Raw genomic sequence first — 20,382 nt, 5'->3', positions numbered from 1 at the left:
ACCAGGGTTGTGGCTGCAATTGTTGATCTCATTAAGTTGGATAAACTAATTTCAGCAGGAAGGCAGAAGGTAATTCTTCCAAAGCAACTACACCACTAAACCTATTTTAGAAACCCAGGCGTGGGGCAGAACAGGTTGCCTGCTATGGAGACCAGAGCCCCACCAGGAGCCAGCACCTATCCTGGAGGCCTCTCTGGGCCTGCCCAATGGAATGGGGATGGCACTGCCCACAATAGTGGGAGTGTACTCTGAGGGGAAGGAAGTGTTGTGCCAATCCAGGGTCATTACTGGGAGATCCCCCACTCCTACAAGGCTGGCAAATCTGACCCAGCGTCCTTCTCCTCAATTTTATGTTCCAAATATTAGCTCTAGGAACAATCATGTGCACCACTAGGAAAAATTTTGTTCGGTTGGTTTTTCTAAATTAAAACAACTTTAATTTCTGAGGACATGGCTCAAATCAGAAATGTCACTTCGAATGACAGAAATGCCACCTGGAAAGACAGCTAAAGCTAAAGGTTGGGAGAAGCTGAGTGAAACCACAGCCACAAGGAATCTCCTGAAAGTTCCAGAAAGCAGGAAGCAGAAACTCAATTTCAATTCTCGAGGTCTGATCTCTGCCCAAATGGAGCCTTCTCAGCCCACATTCCTTTTTGGAGGCTAAGACTTTCTTCTTAGATCTTTCCCTAGACACAGAGCTGCCAAACTGCTCCCCAAAATACCCATGAGAAAAATAGATATTCTATTTGGGATTTTGTCTGCGCATCCTTTATCAACAACGGAGAAATCAGCGTAAACTGAAAGATTTCAATTTAGACTAACGTCTAAAATTTTATATCAGAGTCATTGTGTGGTGTCACCTCGTGTTCCAGGAAAAATATTTTCTATTTAGTTTCACTTTTCCCTCATTTCAAAGACTAAAAATGTTCATTTTTGTCTCAACTTAAACTTAAGGCCTTTTCCTTCTCCACTGATTGATAGAATGGTTCCAGAGGCTCTGAGCCTTTAGCTAATCGATGCAGGAAGACCTTATCAGGAACCTCATAAAAGTAGATTGTTGGCTTCATCATGAGAACTTCCTGCTAGAGTTGGAACACCTCTAGAGGTACATGATTTACATGGCCCATCTTCTCCTGAAGCCAACAGTTCATATTTCTTACACTTAAAAACATTTACTCTAAGTTGAAATTTTTGGAGATCAAATTAGCTATATTTTACAGAAAAGTTAAAGTCCACAGAGTTTTGGTGGCTTATCCAACACTCTTCTCCAGCCACAAAGCTTTTCCTTTTCACTACACTCTATTAAATCTGTGGATAACAAAAACATGTGAGTTATATGGGTCACATCTATGGATGGGACTCACTTAATACAAGAACACTACCACCACTTTTTTTCTCATCTCACCAGAATAATCCACTTCCCAGACATCCAAGTGGTTCGTTGTAAGGATGTCATCTTGCCTAATGGGCCCACCTCCTTCTCAAGACTGCCAACCACTTGCCAGTCTTAAGACTTTAGCCTGCAGTCAATAGCTCAAATCTAATTTTCCTGATTTATCCTTCAAAATACTCCCTTTACAACCTTATTTTGACAAAGATATTCTAATATGTTAGGAAGATGAGAAAGCTATCTTGTGGAAGAGTAAGAGAAACAGGAACTTGCTGAGCAATGGTGCTGTGCCTGGCACATTGCTGGCAGGAAAATTCTATTCTGGAACACAGCTGTGTGGTTTCCCATTGGTTGTAGCCCATATGAGGAAGGCTTGGTACATTGGCTCATACCTATTTCTATGTTGAGTTAATCAACATAATTCAAAGCAACCTGATGTCTTCCAGAGTGTAAGAGCATTGTGAACATTCTGGAAGTTAGGACTTAGCTGCCCTCTAGTGTTCTAGAAGATTCACAGATCTCATGGGAAAGAAAGCCAAAGAAAGTGTGCTGGGTTCTAATCTGGACAAATCCTAGTCATGAGACTAGGAGTTGCAAATCAAATCCAGCTCTCCACTTATTTTGTGCAGTATTTGAGCCCATCATTTTATAGTTTGGAATGGCTAAAGATATATGGATGCAAATTGGCACCTGTAAATAAAGTTTTCTAGGAATAGAGACACATCCATTTATGTGAATGTTGTCAGTGACTGCTTTAAGGACAAGGGCAGAGGTTAGCATTGAGTAGGTCCAGGTTATCTGCAGGGACAAATTCATCAACTCTGTGCCCTTTCGTTTAAAAATCCTTCTTCAGGACCACAGTCATAGGCTGTAGAAACCTTGGCTTGTTTGTGGGTGTCTATATTGACTGTTTCCCTCCTTCAAAATTCCAGATCTCCCTTAGAAGGATAGCTATTGGAATGATCTTGATAAATTATGTGAACACTTTTACTCCAATAAAAATGCCATACAATTCCTAGAGAATATAATTATAGTGTCAAAATATTAGCTATGTGATTGTCATATTAACAACAGAGATAATAGTTATATTGTCCCTTTTAAAATTCTAGAAAGCAAGTGGAAACTTTTTGTTTCTGGGTACATGGAGTTTTCTCTTCATTATTTACTCCCAGACTTTTAAACATACTTGGCAATGGGGAAAATGTCACAAGAGAAACAGTGTGTAGAAATACAACAGAAAGTATAAAACTGTCTGTTAGTCAAGTATGTTGGATCAGCAGTTGACAATCCATCATGACAGGAGTCATGGATTTAAAAACAAAATCAAGCATTGTTTTCTGCATTGTTTGAGGAAGACGGGATCAAATTTTGAATTATCTGGATCAAGTTTTATATATTTATCAGAAAAAAAAAGAGATAAGTTTGAAGTTGCAGATTAGAAGATAGTGATGAGAACAAACCATTTCCTAATGTGAGGGTCTCCTTTGCATGGCCTTAGTTTTAAATAACTCAATATAATCTCCCTTCTCCTTCCTCCTCATGAAAGGCATTGTCTTACAGCTATAAATAACAGATGTGCACAACCACACAGACACACACACACACACACACACAGATTCCTATGACAGCAAGAAAAAGAAAAAACAGACATAGTGGTGGTGCTTACACCTCACTAACATGTCAGACTCACATTTTGGGGTGAAAATGAAAGCCTACTTTCCTTGCCCAACACTAGACACATTGGGATGTCTATATTCCTATAACCATGTGCTCATAAATAAAAGCAAGCAAAATCCTATTTATAATGGCTATATGCTATTTTGTCTGAAGTTAGAGCAATACAAAAATTCTACAAATCTAGCTAAAATTTAGATATTTTCAGAAGCTATTCTCATTTTTGAAGGCCTTGTCACTGGAGACAGCAATTTAAAAAAATTGCCTTCTAACGAAGTATTACAATTCTAGTTAATCCCTTTTGGACTTTGGTTTAGGCACAAAATATTGAAATCTGAAATTTAGCTTTTTTTAAGAAGCTCTGTGTCATATAAAATAAAAAGTTTTATGAGCTTTTGTAAATTTTATCTAACAAGTCAGCAAATTCAGATTAGGAAAGTGGCTATTAAAAATCTACTGTTCGGTTCTTTATTTATAGTAAATCTGTCTGGTTCTTTTAGGAACAAGAAGAACCAGACTGTAACCACTGAAGGGATGTCCATCTGCTTCCAGACAAATTGGAGGGGCCCAGGGCCCTAGAGGTTTAAGATGCTAAGTCCTACCCTCTCTGCTGGAGGAAGCTATGGGATTGTGCTGGCTTGATTTTGAGAAATAGTGGAGATACAAAATGGAAATACTATAACAGAAAAAAGTCACTTTGACTGCAAGATCAAACGAAGTTATAGAGCTCATGAAAAGGAGCCAGTGTGAGTTCTCCAATTTTCATTTAGGGTCTTATAGAGCAGTATGCCTTCATGTATCAAATTTTAGTTCAGGAATGTTCCAGAGTTTCTTAATCTGGGAAATAATCCCCTATCCCTATCAAGGGATTTAATCATTTTAGACAACCTTGACCAAATGGAGCCTCTCTTTATAAGGTTGCTATTGGACACACTCGGGGAGAATTCCCCAGGCAACACTGGGGAATGAAGAAAACCGGTATTAGCAGCTTTCTGGAACAGAAACAAAATAAAATTAAGAGAAAAAATATGCCTCGTTGAGGGAAATAAAGGTAGGCTTCCTTTCCCCAAAAGTTTATTTCTAAGGTTTCTTTTTCAATCCACTCTTCCAATGGCATTAGCTGACAGACACTCTAGTAATCCTCCCTCTACCCCCAACCCTCCAAAAAAGAATATTCTTGACTTTCTTGGTCAAGTCCCTTACCCAGTAGAGCACATCTGTCCAGCCCTCCATGGTGATGCACTGAAACACGGTGAGCATAGCAAAGGCAAAGTTATCAAAGTTGGTGATACCTCCATTTGGGCCAACCCAGCCACTCCTACACTCTGTGCCATTGGCGGTGCATTGGCGTCCATTCCCCGAGAACGCACATGGGGCTGGGTCGTCTTCAGCTACGATATCTGCGAACAAAACAAGAAGGCTTCGCCATTCACAAGGGGGGCACAGGGAAAACTTCAACCAGTGGGAACTGAGTCCTGTTGTGGATCCTAAAACACCCTTCCCTGCTGTGTCAGGGTCCTATTTGTTCCACAAATTCTACTTCACATGTTCCCTATAAAAGTAGCCACCTCTTCTACTTGTAATTCACTGCCCACTTTTCTATCCTTTCCCTCTCAGCATTTTGACTGGTTTGGGGGTCACACTTGGTGATACTCAGAGCTTACTCCTGTCACTGTGCATATGGATCATTTCTGGAAGAGCTCCGGGGTGCCATGGAGATAACCCAGGTTGGCTACAAGCAAGGCAAGCACCTTACCCACCATATTATTTCTCCAATGCAGTTTTCATTCACTTTTTTTAAATAGGCACTCCCAGAAAAGCGGGGTGGTGGGAGGTCACTCCTTCAATGCTCAGCCTAATGGTTTGCTGTTCAAGTTTTGTAGAGTTTAGGACCACAGGAGCCCCACACATGATGACTTCATGGGGTAGGGGGAGGGAGGACATACAGTACAGGGATCAAATAGAGCCTGGCACTTGTTATGCATATGCTCTACCACTAAGGCTATCTCTATGGCCTCATACTCTCCCTCAAAGTCTCCAGCCTATTGGAAAAAGCTATGGAGTGTCTTCATGCTCCATGTCATCTTAGTGGACAGGACATGGTCTACAGGAAATCAAAGTAGAAAGGAGGACAAATCCTCACTGCTCTGAAGGAAATCCACAGCAAGACTGACACCATCTGTCTTGCAACCCCTCCCCATTTAGTTTTAGATTTCCCCCATCACGCACTTTTTTTCAAGAAAATAAAAGAAATTAGTTTTAAGTTAGGCTAGCTACCATTCTCATTACTCACCTGAGTCAGCAAGAAAACATGTTTTGTGCATTTTTCCAATAAAAAGTTCCAATCCTATAATAGCATAGATTATGATTACAAATAATACCAAAAGGGCTATGTGAAGGAGGGGAACCATGGCTTTTATAATGGAGTTCAGGACAACTTGTAAACCTAGGAGAGAGAAAAATGAGTTTGTGAGCCAGAAAGACACTTCAATTAGATGTATATAATTCCTAAGAGGCCTGCTTCATATAGAACCCATAGTAATAGAACTCATATTTCAATTTCTAATTTTCAGTAAACCTGGATGAGGGTGGAGCTACAGAGAACCTTAAGACCATCAAATATGATTCCTTCACAAGACATAGAATAACCTGTCCAATATTATAATTAGTCATTCATTTATGTGTTGGTTCATCCATTCAAGATAATTCATGCAAGGTTTTAATGCGTTAGGGGACATAAAGACATATAACATAAAATGCCTCATCTCAAAGCTTGTCTACTCTAGGAGACCTAAAAAATCAACACGTGTTACTCCAAGGTAGCACACAGAGGCTATATGAGTAGCATCAGACAGATGCAATTAAAAGGAGATGAAAGATATTGCTTTGGAGTGGGAAGAAGAACATGGCAGGCAGTAGAGGTCATCTGGGCAGAGCTAGGAGGTAGATAAGGATAGATTTCCATAGAAGGATCTGGAAGAGAGGCTGCTTTAGGCAGAGAGGAAAAACAACTGAAGCACAGAAGGGACACAATGCAATGAGAGTTGGGAGGTGGGCGTTGTGCTGTGTCTTGATGGTTATGCAGTGGAAAGAAAGAGCTGGTAGGTAGGTACAGCAGTTAGTTAGCTCTGAGTTTTGCACTCAGTTACAGGGTCAGATTTGAGACAGTTAGCAAAAGGCAGACTTCAGAAAAAGGCAGCAGGTGGGGGATGTCCTCAGCTGGTAGTGCACACGCACTTTGTACATATAAAGCCCTGGGTTGGATCCCCAGCACCAGGCAGGCTGGGTGTCCCTGAATACTACCAAGATAATACTAATACTATCACATAGAGTGATGAGTGCAGTTGGAGAGATGACTACACTGAAAACTATCATAACAATGTGAATGAATGAGGGAAGTAGAAAGCCTGTCTCGAGTACAGGTGTGGAGGGGTGGAGGGGAGGGAGATCTGGGAAATTGGTGGTGGGAATGTTGCACTGGTGAAGGGGGGGTGTTCTTTACATGACTGTAATCATACAACTATAATCATGTTTGTAATCACGGTGTTTAAATAAAGATAATTATAAATGTTAAAAAAAAGTCAATGTGATAACTGAAACAATTTAAGTTGAAATACTAGGGAGAAAGATAAATTATAAAATCTAATGATATAAGATTTTAACAAAGTTATATTAGTAATGTATGTATTAATAAAGTTGTTTAAAAAAAGATAATACTAATACTAATACAAAGAAGCAGTCAAAGAAAGATAGGAGAAGTACTAGTTTGTACTTCACCCGCCCAACTTCTTGTTTCCCTAACCTCTTCTTTTGAGATATTAATCCCACCTGGATGAACAGACCTGCCCACACCTGGGATGGGATGTTTTGAATAAAGAATAAAAGAGTTTGGCTGGGGGAAAGTGGGGAAGAAGCAGCAAAGAGAAAGGGGCAGCAGAAAGCAGAGAAGCACAGGAGAGGAAAAGCCTGTGGCAGAGAAAGACCATGGAATGAAAGCAAGCTGAGTGATGAAACTTTAACTGACCACTTGGGAATTATTTCTCCTCCGTTACCCTTCTTCATCGACCCAGCAGCCTGAGGGGTTAGAAACACAGCGCCTGGGGTGGCCTCACTCAACATGTGGACTTTATACTTTATATTTTTAATCTATAGCACTTATATAAAAGAGGTTGAGACTGAGGCTGAGGTCTTAGCTCAGAGGTCATCAAACAAGACTGAGCTAAAGGTTTTGGTTGAGCATCTTCAGAGGTGGAGTCTAAAGGCAGTCCTAACAATTTTGCTTCTGAAAATATCAGGAAAAAAACAAAATTGAGTGGAAAGCAAATAAAGGCAGTCTGGAAGTAACATAGGGGTAAGGGCCAGAAGACCTCAGACACATTTGGGGTGTTAGTAAGGTAACTGCATACACCTAAGCACTAAAGTCAACTCTACTATAAGCAGTGGGTCCAAACTACAATAATTAAACTTAAAATGTGTCTGTCAAGGAAAAAGACTGGGGAGCAAGGATGGGAGGGAACTATGCTCTGTGCTGGAGGGTTTCAGTCGCTGGTAGTGGGACGAGAGTTGGAACATTGTTAAGTCTGAAATTCAACAGTCAACAACTCAGTTAATCATTATGCCTAAATTTAAAACGACTTTTTAAAGAGGAAATCCTAGTTCTCGAACAAAAACAAGCCTGTCAAAAGGAGGCTCTCCAGGAAGGAGAGAAACAGGAGAAGGGCAGAGGATTATGGTGAGAGAAACTCTTAGACCTTCTGTGTATGGTCCCAGGCATTACATTAGGATGAAGCTGTCTAAGGTGGGCATGAGAACAGAAAGACCTGTTATGGACTACTCAGAATTGGGGGTGGGGGGCTAAAAAGAGTGAGATCATAGAAAAGGGGGGGGCAGACTATGGATTAAAACAGGTGGCAAAGAGCAGGAAACTAAGGGGAAACCAGGCTTCATACTTGGTGTCCCACACTCCTTCCATCCCAGGAGCTCAGCTTCTATTCTATGTTGAGTGGTTTATTTCTTTGCTCTTTCACTTTTTCTCCCTCCTCTCAAATTGTTTTTTATTTTATTTTATTTTTTTGTTTTTTGTTTTTTGGGCCACACCCGGTGATGCTCAGGGGTTACTCCTGGCTATGCGCTCAGGAGTCGCTCCTGGCTTGGGGGACCATATGGGACGCCGGGAGATCGAATCGCGGTCCATCCTAGGCTAGCACTGGCAAGGCAGGCACCTTACCTCTAGCGCCACTGCGCCGGCCCCAGATTGTTATTTTTTTCTCCTTAGTGTCATTTTATATTCTTAACACATATGCCAAAAAATAAATAATCAGACAATAAACAACCTCAAGCAAAGAGAAACAGAAATTGTATGTAGCAATGGAAGTTCTCCCTTTCTCCCTGGTAAGGAGTGTAGCAGAAGTTAGGAAGGTGGGCAGAGAAGGTTGGAAGGACTTCAGACTAGCAAGAGCCCATCTTTCCAAGACCCTCATTATGACTAAGACCCTAGGCGCTGCCTTTAAATATTTAAATGCTCAAATGGCCTCATTGTGAGAAAAGAAATCAGTCAGATGAGCGTTGATGTTTTGATATTTGATAGCAAATAGCCATTTCCTCATCCACTTGGGCAGTGTTTACCGCAGCCTTTTTCTTTTTCCTGATGCGAATGGCCTTTTAAACCACCTTTCAGCAGTTAGTGCCCCTAAATTGAATAGCAGCATGCCATCTATTTTCCGAACATGGACTGCTAGAATAATGACTGCATTTCAGACTGTCCAGATTTAGGAGATGATGAAGGTGAATGTGGATGCCAACATGTCTCCTTATGGACACACAGACCCCATTGTGCATTTTTTGTTCTGGGGCCACATCCAGCTGTGCTCAGGGCTGATTATGTTTTCAGGAATCACTCCTGGCTGGCTCAAGAGACAATATGGATTGCCAGGGATTGAATTTAGGCTAGCCATGAAAGGCAGATGCTCTACTTACTATACAGTGATGGCTAATCTTTTTGAGCCTGAGTGCCCAAACTGCCGCACAAAACCAAAGAATTCCCTGAAAAGTGCTAGCTAGCACGTCAATTAAACCTTAATAACAAGATTTTAGTATCTAAAAACTATGTGGCTCAAGCCACATATCTTAATCGCGGACTTTCCCACGTGCCAGTGCAAGGCCTTTGCATGCCACAGCTGGCATGTATGCCATAGGTTCGCCATCGCGATATCTCTCCAGCCTTCCATTGTGCATTATTGATGCATAGGACAGATATAACAGGACCATGCCAGGGGGTCATGCCAGTGAGTTAGATGGGAAAGAACTCCAGATACTGTGTGCATCAGCAGAAGTCAGACCTCTTGACAAGACCCAACTTCCATGTCAAGATGATGCACTTGGATCTCCCATTACTAGGTTCCATTCTCATTGATTATGGGCTAAAAGTCTGAAAAATATTTATTAGCTGAATGTGGGTCTTTAAGAACTCTGTGCAGATCTGGCTCACTCTCTCTTGAAATACAGATTTTCCTCCCGATGAGTGAATATATATTCACATACACAAAATTAAATCTTATCCTAAAAGATGGTGTGAATTCTTCTGAGGAGGGATAAGATAGTCCCTGGGTAAATAGAAATAATGCATCTTCCCAGGCATTTTAACCATTTCAGGGAGTTAAGAAGAAATCTATCAGCTAGTCAACACTGAAATTGGCAGAAATAGTCTCCACTGCTCACCCCAAAGCCCTATGAGGCCTGAAAAGAAACCCAAAGGATTTCCCCGCAAGAGGCAGTTATAAAACATGGTCTGGGAAGCTGAAGTGACAGTACAGTGGGTAAGTCACTTGCAATGTATGTTCCTAGCTCAGATTTGATCCCTGGCACCCCATACAATACCTGAGTGCAGGACCAGGAGTAAACTGTGTGTGGCCCCCAAACCAAACAAACAAAACAATGTGTGGGCTGAATGATCTCACAAATTCAGGTGCCCATTTTCCCCTGCTGACTTCAGGGAGTTCTCATTCCCTGATGCACCAAAACATGATTCTATCAATTCAATGATGCTTTAGAAGAACCAGTTTAAAATGGATTCTGGAAAATATCAAAAGCACTGTGAGAAGCCTTTCATGAAAACGTCACTAGGCTATAGGTTTTGAAGCCAAAGCAACATTTTGAGTCCAATTCACTCGAGCTTGCTGCACGCACTCCAGGGACAAAAGGATATACTGCCTTCGTCATTTGTTCTTGGGGTGGGGAGGTAAGGGGGCAGAAGAGGGACACATCTGTCACAATCACTTTGAAATTAGATTAAGCTGTAACAACCTAATCTGCAAGAACACACTAGCTCACTGAACTTCTCGTTTATTTGTGTCACACATAACAAAGGCAGTCATTTCCAAGGTCTTCCTATTTTTCTCAATTGCTTCCAGACACTTCTGTGGTTTTGACTTGCGCTGATCTTTTTCAATGAAAATAAACGAACCATCTGGAAAAGCAAGTACATATAAAAGACCACTTCCTACATTTTTTAAAATGTTCAATTTGGTAGTCATATTTTCGTGTTTGATTTTATTCTCCTCCAAGCAAAGCTTTGGGACCTTCTGAGCACCAAAGAGTACATAAAAATGTTTTTTGCAGAACTTTGAGATAACCCCAAAGTAGATACATATTCTTATGGTGGTCTCAGGAGCTAAGAATCATGGGAGCACCGGCCATAAGAACTTCCTGGGGCTATGAGTAACAGCTACCTCCTTTATAGTCCTGGGAAAGGAGTGACAGGCCTTCCATACACGAAAATTCCCAACAAATAGTACTCTGTTATGGGGCAGAGGCAATGAAACATCCCCATGCTCCTGCAGGCCAGGCCAGGCCAGGATGCCTATCCCCGGCTCAGGTGGGAATCAACATGGCTTAGAGGGCTGGAGCAAGAAAATAGTATGAAAGAAACAGTAGCCTAAGGGCTGGTGACAGCACCTCCTTCAAGGAGCCTCCTCTGTGCTCCAGTTTGGCAGTTCCCTCGCTCAATGGTCCTGTACCAACTGTTGACTATGTATATGTTGCTGGGAGCTCACTGAATGATCTCTCAGAGCTTTCAAACTGGGTGTTCTGGGGCCGGAGTGATAACATAGTGGTTGGGCATTTGCCTAGCATGCTGCCGACTCAGGACAGACCCAGGTTTGATCCCAGGCAACCCATATGGTCCCCTGAGCCTGCCAGGAACTATTTCTGAATGCAGAGTCAGGAGAAACCCCTGAGCACTATTGGGTGTAGCCTCAAAACCAAAACAAATAAACAAACTGGCTCTTCTCAAGCCTCATGGGAAGGTTACTTGAGAAGACCCTACATGAAGTGAAAGAGGCACGATCCTAGACTGGAGGGCTGGGCTAGGCAGGGTTTCTGAGTCCAACCCTCTGACGCTGATGGCTCTGAAAAAGGGAGGTCAGTGGGAATCTCCTGCCCTCTTTCCTTCACATAACTTGTTTTATTCAGAGAACAGATCTGCAGAGGAAGGGGTGTGTTCTTAAGCAGTTAGGTGGGGCCCTGAAACCAACTACTTCCAGTCTATAGGAGAAGATACTATCTACTACAGAATTGGGTGTAAGGATGACAGAGGGGGACACAAAACTCACCACCTGCCCCATCTCAAACTGTCATCAAATCCAAAGTGACAGACAAGTGGGAGGATTTTGTGAACTGCAAAGGCCTGTGTGATGGGCCAGGGGCTCTTCTCACAGTGCTCAGTTCCCAGCCCAACTCAATCCCAAAGAATAAAATCCAACAGGGGTGGGCAGAGGGAAGGAAGGATGCTTACTGGGCACTCCTGATACTAGTCGAAGTGGTCGTAACACCCGGAAGGCGCGGAGGGCTTTGACATCAAAGCCCCCTGATTTGCCACTGGAGTGGTTACCGCCTTCTGTTTCTTTGGTTAATTGTTCCAAAATTACACTAAACAACCTGAAAGAAGAAGAGAAGAAGTATTAACGTCTGTCGCCCAGGGAAGCAAAACAGGACGATCCTAGTAGTTATTTTTGAACCACTTAGGGCTAATTCGGGTCAACAGCTGTTGAAATCAAGAGAAAGAAACCCCAAGGCAAGAACCGGGCTGCAGGGCCCAAACCTGCTGCCACCTCCCAGAAACCAGGATACAAGGAAGTCTTTCATCTGTCCCCTGCCACAGGAGTATTTTTGAGCATGGTGACCCTCCCAACAAAGGGAGTGGGCACTCAACTAGATTCCACGGATGATAGGAGTTGACCACACACTCTCCACATCTGTGCCTTCCATCCTCCCATAGACACTTGGTGGCAATTGTCATCACCATCACCACTAGGAAACCACTCAAGACCAAGCTCAAGCTCAAGGTCACACTGGTGGCAGAGCCTGCTAGAACAGACAGACTGATCCAATGAACAGAACATGGGCCAATGGGAAAGGTTTATTTAGGACAGAGAATTTCAGTCTGTTCTGTTCTTTGAATCAGTCTGTCTGTTCTAGCCTTGTGCTTATGACACTTCCAGATACAGAAATGACTATGAAAAAAGGGGGTGTGGCAAGATAGTATAGTGGATATGGCCCTTGCCTTATATAGGGCCCCTCATGTCCGATCCTTACCATCCCATATGGTACCCTGGGCCTACCAGGAGTGATCCTTGAGCACAGAGTCAGGAGTAAATCCTGAGTACCAACAGGTATGATTCCAAAACCAAGACAAAACAAACAAAAACCCTAAAAATAAAACAAAACAAAACAAAACAAAAAACCCTGATGAATCAATCAAGGAATAAATATGGACTCAATAGATTCCCCCCCACACACAATAAGAATAAATACATCCTACCATTTCCAAATCACTCACAGACACACAAGGCCCCTCGCAGGGTTATCTGAAAGTAATATACCTTACACATACTCAGAAGCTGCACACAATCCTTAAGCAGTCCTCTATTTTTTTTCTTTTGCAATGTGAAGAATATTGTATCTGGCAGTCACAAAAAAAAAAAAAAAAAAAGTTTCCTACTCTCCAAAGGTTTTTTTGGACAAAGCTATTTTCAGGCAATCTGCTCGTTTGACAGTTCTTTTTGCTCTTTCAAATAAACATTTATTCTTTGCTTGTTTTTCAGAATAAATATAAATTTTCCCGTTTCAAATAGAATCAAGGCCGGCCAATCAGATTGTGGGGACGATTGGCCGAGCAACAAAGACATGGTTCTAAAGTTTAACGAGCAGCCTGAGCAAAAAACTCTGAACTTGCTGGCAGACTTCTGCAGAGCTAAGATACTCAAGTCCTTAAAATACAGGGTGGTCTGATTGAAACTCCTGATTGGGCACAGGCATGCCATTCTGGGGCATTCTCAGATGAGCCATTTGATTTAGAACTATTGCAGTTAAGCTATGACCTGAACCAGAGTGCAGGGTACATAGAGAAATGAGTTAACTCTGCCTTGAAAATGCTTGCGATGCTGGGTTCTTATGATTGGAGAATATATCAAATTTATGACAGGCTTCCATCACTTGCATTACTTGTTTTTAACTTCTAGCAAAGCTCTCCATCAAGGCCCATGTTTAAAAGTCTCTAAGGCATGTTCATAGCTTCAGACAAACAAAGAAAAAAGAAGAAAGGGAAAAAAAAAACTTCACACTCTTCTGAAATGTGTGGCAGCCACAGGAATTTTCATCCCGGCGGATTAGGGAAATAATTTATGCAGGTGGTGACTGAAGATGGCTTTCAAGTGTCAGTGTTTGCAGTGAGCACTTCCGGTCCTTGTGTCACAGTTCTTCAGTAATGACCTTGAAAACAGGTGTATCTTGTCTCTCCTTCTAGGAGCCTGAGTCCCAGGCTGACTGCCATTGCTAACTCAAGAGACAAAGAACCAGGACTGGCTTCCACCTCCAAGACATAGGAGGCTTTTATTTTTAAGCAAAGTCCTTCTCCTTTTCTGGGCCTCAGTTTCTTCTTCCTCAAATGAACAAACTGGATAATTTAGAACAGAAGTCCTCTGCCTCCCAGTCTCATTTTAATATTCTGCGATTCAGGAAAAAAAAAAAAAAAACCTACGTGCCTCATGCTATTTAAATAGCCAAAATCTAGAAACAACCCAGATGCCCAACGACAGATGAGTGGCTAAAAAAACTGTGGTACATCTACACAGTGGAATACTATGCAGCCATCAGGAAAAATGAAGTCATGAAATTTTTCTATATATGGATGAACATGGAAACTATTGTGCTGAGTGAAATAAGTCAGAGGGAGAAAGATAGACACAGAATAGCCTCACTCATCTGTGAAATTTAAGAAAAATAAAAGACATTATTGTAACAATACCCAGAGAAAATAGATATGAGGGCTGGAAGGACTGGCCCATGATGTTGGAAGCTTACCACAAAGAGTGGTGAGTGCAGTTAGAGAAATAACTACGCCCACAACTATTATAACAATAGTAGTGAGCGAGCGAAATAGATTCCTGTCTCAAAGAGAAGCAGGGGGTGGAGGAGGAGGGAGATGGGGACCTTAGTGGTGGAACAGTTGCACTGGTGAAAGGGGATGTTCTTTTTTTATAACTGAAACCCAACTACAAACATGTTTGTAATCATGGTCCTTAAATAAAAATATTATTATTAAAATAATAAATAAAAAAATTTTTTTGGTTTTTGGGTCACACCGGCAGCATTCAGGGATTACTCCTGGCTCTCTGCTCAGAAATCACTCCTGGCAGGCTCGGGGGACCATATGGGATGCCGAGATTCGAACCACCAAACTTCTGATTGCAAGGCAAATGCCTTGCCTCCATGCTATCTCTCCCGCCCCCAATAAATAAAATTTTAAGATGAAGATTTAAAAAACGACATGCCTCAAGAAACAAGGACATGAGAACCAAGCATTTGATCCTAGAATATTATTAAAGGCTTAGCCCAAGATGGAAGAAAAAGGGCAAGAAACTACTCCAAGGGCCACTTTATGAGAATCTCATGTTTTGCTTCTCACAATCTTACTGAAATGTTGGCTCAGGACATCTGAAGCACAGCTTAACAAAGAGCTGGTGTGAAAAGTTGGCTTAGATCAAACTTTTCTATGCAGAGACTGATATCTATTCTGGTGGACTCACTGCTTCTTTTTGTGTTCACATTCTTAACTGTTAACATTTTGGAAGTATCAATTACTTTCATAATGCTTTGGGTACAGAAATCTTGACAAAAGCAATAAGTTATGGTTGACTTGGCATGGAAAAATGAGTGAACTGAGATAGTCCACAGATGGAAACTTCAGTGAGTTGAAATTTCATTCAGATGAAGACATAATAAAGTTTTCTCTTTTAACCTTTTATTCCCATGGTGTCAGAGATCAAGCCTACATTTTTACATATGCAAGGCAGGTGCTCCACTAGAGACATATTCCAGCCCTTTCCCTTTCAACTTTTCTTCCACTCCTTTAATGACTACAATTAAATACCTATTTTAATTATGGGAATATTCGTTTTTCCTTCTTTTTTCTTTTTTTTGGGGGGTTTGGGGTGGGGTTGGGTCACACCCAGCGGTGCTCCAAAGTTGCTCCTGACAGGCTTAGGGGACCATTTGGGATGCCGGAGACCAAACATGGGTCTGTCCCGGATCTGCCGCATGCAAGACAAACATCCTACTGCTGTGCTATCACTCCGGCCCAATTACGGGAATATTCTAATGTGTTGTTGAATGTGATGCTCTAATAGAATAGATCATTTTAAATTCAGACTTTTACTTTTTCAATCAACTTTATTACAAATAAGGTTGTATGTAATGAAATGTATGCCTTTGGTTTGCATATGGTGAGCTGTATAAAAAGGATAAGTCCAAGTCACAAGTAATAGACTGTCTCCAGTTTCTTTTTCTTTTGATTTCTGGGTCACACCAGCAGTGCTCAGGAGTTATTCCTGGCTCTGTGCTCAGAAATCACTCCTGGAAGGATTGGGGGAACCCTATGGGATGCTGGGGATCGAACCTGGGTCTGTCCTGTGCAAGGCAAATGCCCTACTGCTGTGCTATCATGCCAGCCCAATGTTGCCAGTTTCTAAAACGGCTCTCTCACCCCTTTGCATCCCCCCAAGTTTGGCCTTAGTGATTCACTTTTTTTTCTTTCCTAGAATCTTATATAAATAGAATCATAACTGCATGTTCTCCTTTTTTGTTTATCTTCTTCTGCTCACTATGTCTGAGATTCATCCAAGTTGTGTATTTAATCAGTAGTTCATTTCCTTTTATTGCTGAGTGATATTTCATTGTATGACTATACCAGAATGAGTTTATTCATTCATCTGTTGAGAGATACTGGGTGGTTTCCAGTATCTGTTAGAAATAAAGTCCCTGTGAACATGTTTTTGCTTATGTTGAGTAACTACCTAAAAGCAGCTCGACTAATATGGTCATATGCATATTGTATGACTCGGCAGTCTTTTCCTAAATGATGATGCTATTTTTTTTCATTTCTACAATTAGTGTATATGAGTTCCACTTGCTCTGTGCCCTGATAACTATTGCTTATGTTCCTCATTTTACGTTTAGTAATACATTTTTCCCTGTTTGCAAATAGTAAGTTTAGAGTGCTATGATTCTGTAGTTTTATTTGCATTTCTCTAATTACTAATGTTGAGTATTTTTTCTGACCCTTGACTATTTAAAAATTCTTGTGAAGATCTGTTCAAATCTGCTCAAGTATGAACTCAGTTACCTTGTTACTGAGTTGGGAGACCGTTATAGATTCTGAATATTGTCAGTAGTCATATATCTGCACTCTGAATAATTTCCCCCAGGCTATGCATCTTACTTTTTCACTTTCTATCTTTTTGGCAGAATAATTTTAAGTTCTATGAAAATCCATCATTTCAATTACTTCTTCGGTGGCTAGCTTTTTTTGTGTATAATAAATCTCTACAAAGCTGGAGCTATACCACTGCAGGTAAGGTATTTGTCTTGGATATGGTGAATCCAGGTTTGATCCCTGGCATCTTATGGTTCCCCAAAGTCCTTCCAGAAGTGATCCCGTGTGCAGAGCCGGGAGTATGCCTTAGCATGACTTGGTGTGGCTCAAGCAAAACTAAACAAAACAAGAAATCTCTGCTTTCTCCAAGTTCAAAAACATGTTCTCCATGAAGTTTTAGGGTTTAGCTTTCACATATAGGTCTTTGATTCATTTGAGCTGTAAGAAATTCCTTTTTGTTCCCCACATGGAAAGCTGTTCAAACTCATCTATTTAAAACAAACTCGTCTATTAAAAACAGTTCTTCAGTCCACTGAATTATCTAGAAGTGTTGCTTAAAGTCAATTATTATATATAACATATATATAAATATACATATATTTGTGTCTATTTCTAGATTACCCCATTTTGTTCTATTGATATTTAGATTTTCTATTCATACCAGTCTCAGTTTCTCTTGACTACTATTGTTTTGTTTGTTTATTTATTTGGTTGGTTGACTTTTTTTGTTTGTTTGTTTTTTGGTTTTGGGCCACACCCGGTGGTGCTCAGGGGTTACTCCTAGTTCTGTGCTCAGAAATCTCTCCTGGCAGGGCCAGAGAGATAGCATAGAGGTAAGGCATTTGCCTTGCATGCAGAAGGTCGGTGGTTCAAATCCCAGCATCCCATATGGTCCCCCGAGCTTGCTAAGAGCAATTTCTGAGCATAGAGCCAGGAGTAACCCCTGAGCACTGCCGGGTGTGACCCCTACCCGGCCCAAGAAAAGAAATCTCTCCTAGCAGGCTTAGGGGACTATATGGAATGCCGGGGATTGAACCCAGCCGGGTCTATCCCGGGTCGGCTGCATGCAAGGCAAATGCCCTACTACTGTGCTATCACTCCAGCTTCTACTATTGTTTTATACTGATCCTTAAAATAAGTTTTCAGAGACAGGAGTTAAGTCGCAGCAATAGGGGATTTGTCTTGCATATGGCTAACCCGGGTTCGATTCCTAGCATCCCATATGGTCCCATATGATCCAGGAGTATAGAACCAAGAGTAACTCCTGAGCACTGCTGGATGTGGACCAAAAACCAAAAACTCAAGTTTCCACTATTTCTCATAAAGATTTTAGAAGCCTCTCTAGCGTACAAATGTTATATAAATTTTAGAAAAGCTTGTCAATCTCTATAAAGGTCCTGCTGAAACTAGATTATGTTTCATTTTCATTTGTGAAAAAGCAATATATTCAAAATTCTTAGTCTTTCAATACATAAATGTAGTATATAATTGCATTTTTAACACTTTCTCCCAGCAAGGATTAATCATTTTCTTTTTTTTTTGATTAATCACTTTCAACACACTACTTATTCCTAAATACTTCATGCTTTTTAACATAAATAGTAATGTCTTTAAATTTTCACCATTTAATGTTCACAACTATTAAATCTAGAAATCAGCAGTTTTTCATGCCGAGCATTTTTTCCAAAAAATACTTTTCAGAAATGACTTTTATATCATATGATATGAATTGTTTTGTTTTGTTTTGGGGTCACACTTGGCAGTGCTCAATGGTTACTCCTGGCTCTGTGCTCAGAAATCGCTCCTGGCAGGCTTGGGGGACCATATGGGATGCTGGAAATCAAACCTTGGTTCATCCTGGGTTGGTCATGCACAAGACAAACGCCCTACCACTGTGCTATTGCTCTGGCCCCTGATCTAATTTTCTTTATCTTTGATAATATTTCTTGTTCTGAAATCTACTTTGCACCTAGTTGGATATTATTAAAATTATAATAGCTAGGATCCTTTGATTAGTTTTCATGATATATATTTTCATGCCTTTACTTTCACATTATTTCTGTATACTTAAAATAGATTTCTAATAAAAACTATAGAACTGGGGCATGTTTTTATTATAAAATTATTGATAAACTAAATTAATTAGATTTAACTATACTATCTTGTTTGTTTTTTATTTGCTTTGTCTAATGTTTTTTCTTCTTCCTACCATTTTTTATTTTAATAGACTTGTCAAAAATTCCATTGAATCTTTATATTAACTATATCTCTTTATTTTTCCTTTTTAAAAATTTTATTATCTCTATTTTAGCACCATGATTACAAACATGTAATTGTAGTTGAGTTTTAGTCATTAAAAAGTACACCCCCCTTCACCAGTGCCCCCCATCTCCCTCCTCCCCCACCTCCTACCTGTATTCCAGACAGGCATTCTACTTCTCACATTCACTACCATTGTCATGATAGTTGTGTAGTTATTTTTCTAATTGCATTTACCAATCTTTGTGGTAAGCTTCATATCATAGGCTGGTCCTTTCAAACTTCATCTCTATTGTTTCAGTATTATTACTATACTGTCTTTTTTTTTTCCTTATATCTCACAGATGAGTGAGACTATTCTATGTCTATCTCTTTTCCTCTGACTTATTTCACTCAGCATAATAGTTTCCATGTCCATCCATGTATAGAAAAATTTTATGACTTCATTTTTCCTGACAGTTTTATTTTTCTAATGACTCTTCCACAGCAAGTTTGAGCAGAAAATTTTCTGTAAAATTCAAGGCAATAAACATTTTATGACTTGCAGACCTTATTGCTTCATTTTGCAGACCTTATTGCTTCATTTTGCTATCCTGACACCAATTAGGAGAAACAGGTGAATATAAGAGTCTCTCAATAAAGTTTTGTTTTGCTAAAGAAGTCAGAAAAATACTGTGTTAATGTAATGGCAGTGGGAAAATAGGCAGTAAGCCAGATTTGGTCTGTGGACTGAGGTTTGAACATCTGCTCTGGAGGGTTTCTATATATGTTTTTAATTTTATCACTCTCTACCTCCAAATAATAGCTTTTCAGTCCATCTATAATGCATGTACTTTCCAACAGCATATGGCTATTTACTGGTTCTTATTCTTTGTATTATTTTAAGTTTTACAGAAGCTAGAAGCCCTGAACTTATTTGTATTTCAATAGCTATTTTAAACATATCTTAGAGTTACTGAAAAATGTTTTTGTATTTATTCTTTCTGGTATTCTTTGCTCCTTTTGTATAGATTTACATGTACCGATACTACTGTTTCCTTCAGTATGAAGCATTTTCCTTAACATGTATTAGGGATTGAATTCTCAGCTTTGCGGGGTATGGCACTTGGTGGAATGTAATAGCTATGTACTAGAAACTTTATGTACTATGTAACTAAATTATGATTTTAATTTTTTGATTGACTTTTAAAGTTTTGTTTCAATTTTGAAAGATTTCTTCAAGAGAGAAGGAAATCTAAGCTGACATTTCCAAGCATCCTGTCTTTTGGCTTATACAGCTGTTGGTAGACTTTGGTGATATTTTTCCTCAACTTCTTACTTTTCCTCCCTCTATTTGGTTATCAAAATAAAT

The 20,382-nt window shown here is 40.3% G+C and overlaps 1 protein-coding gene across 1 annotated transcript in view; it reads right to left on the bottom strand.

Annotated features, from left to right (window-relative positions):
• CACNA1D (calcium voltage-gated channel subunit alpha1 D) overlaps positions 1-20,382 on the bottom strand; it is a 378,619-nt gene that overhangs the window by 155,173 nt on the left and 203,064 nt on the right. Inside the window, 3 exon segments of the mRNA XM_049776224.1 lie at positions 4,268-4,464; positions 5,358-5,510; positions 11,856-11,998. Coding sequence (XP_049632181.1) covers positions 4,268-4,464; positions 5,358-5,510; positions 11,856-11,998 — 493 coding nt within the window.

Source organism: Suncus etruscus, chromosome 7 (assembly GCF_024139225.1).
Source record: "Suncus etruscus isolate mSunEtr1 chromosome 7, mSunEtr1.pri.cur, whole genome shotgun sequence".
In the NCBI taxonomy this organism is placed as follows: domain Eukaryota; kingdom Metazoa; phylum Chordata; class Mammalia; order Eulipotyphla; family Soricidae; genus Suncus; species Suncus etruscus.
The sequence above is the reverse complement of the archived record's forward strand: the minus strand, read 5'-3'. Positions and strand labels throughout refer to the sequence as shown.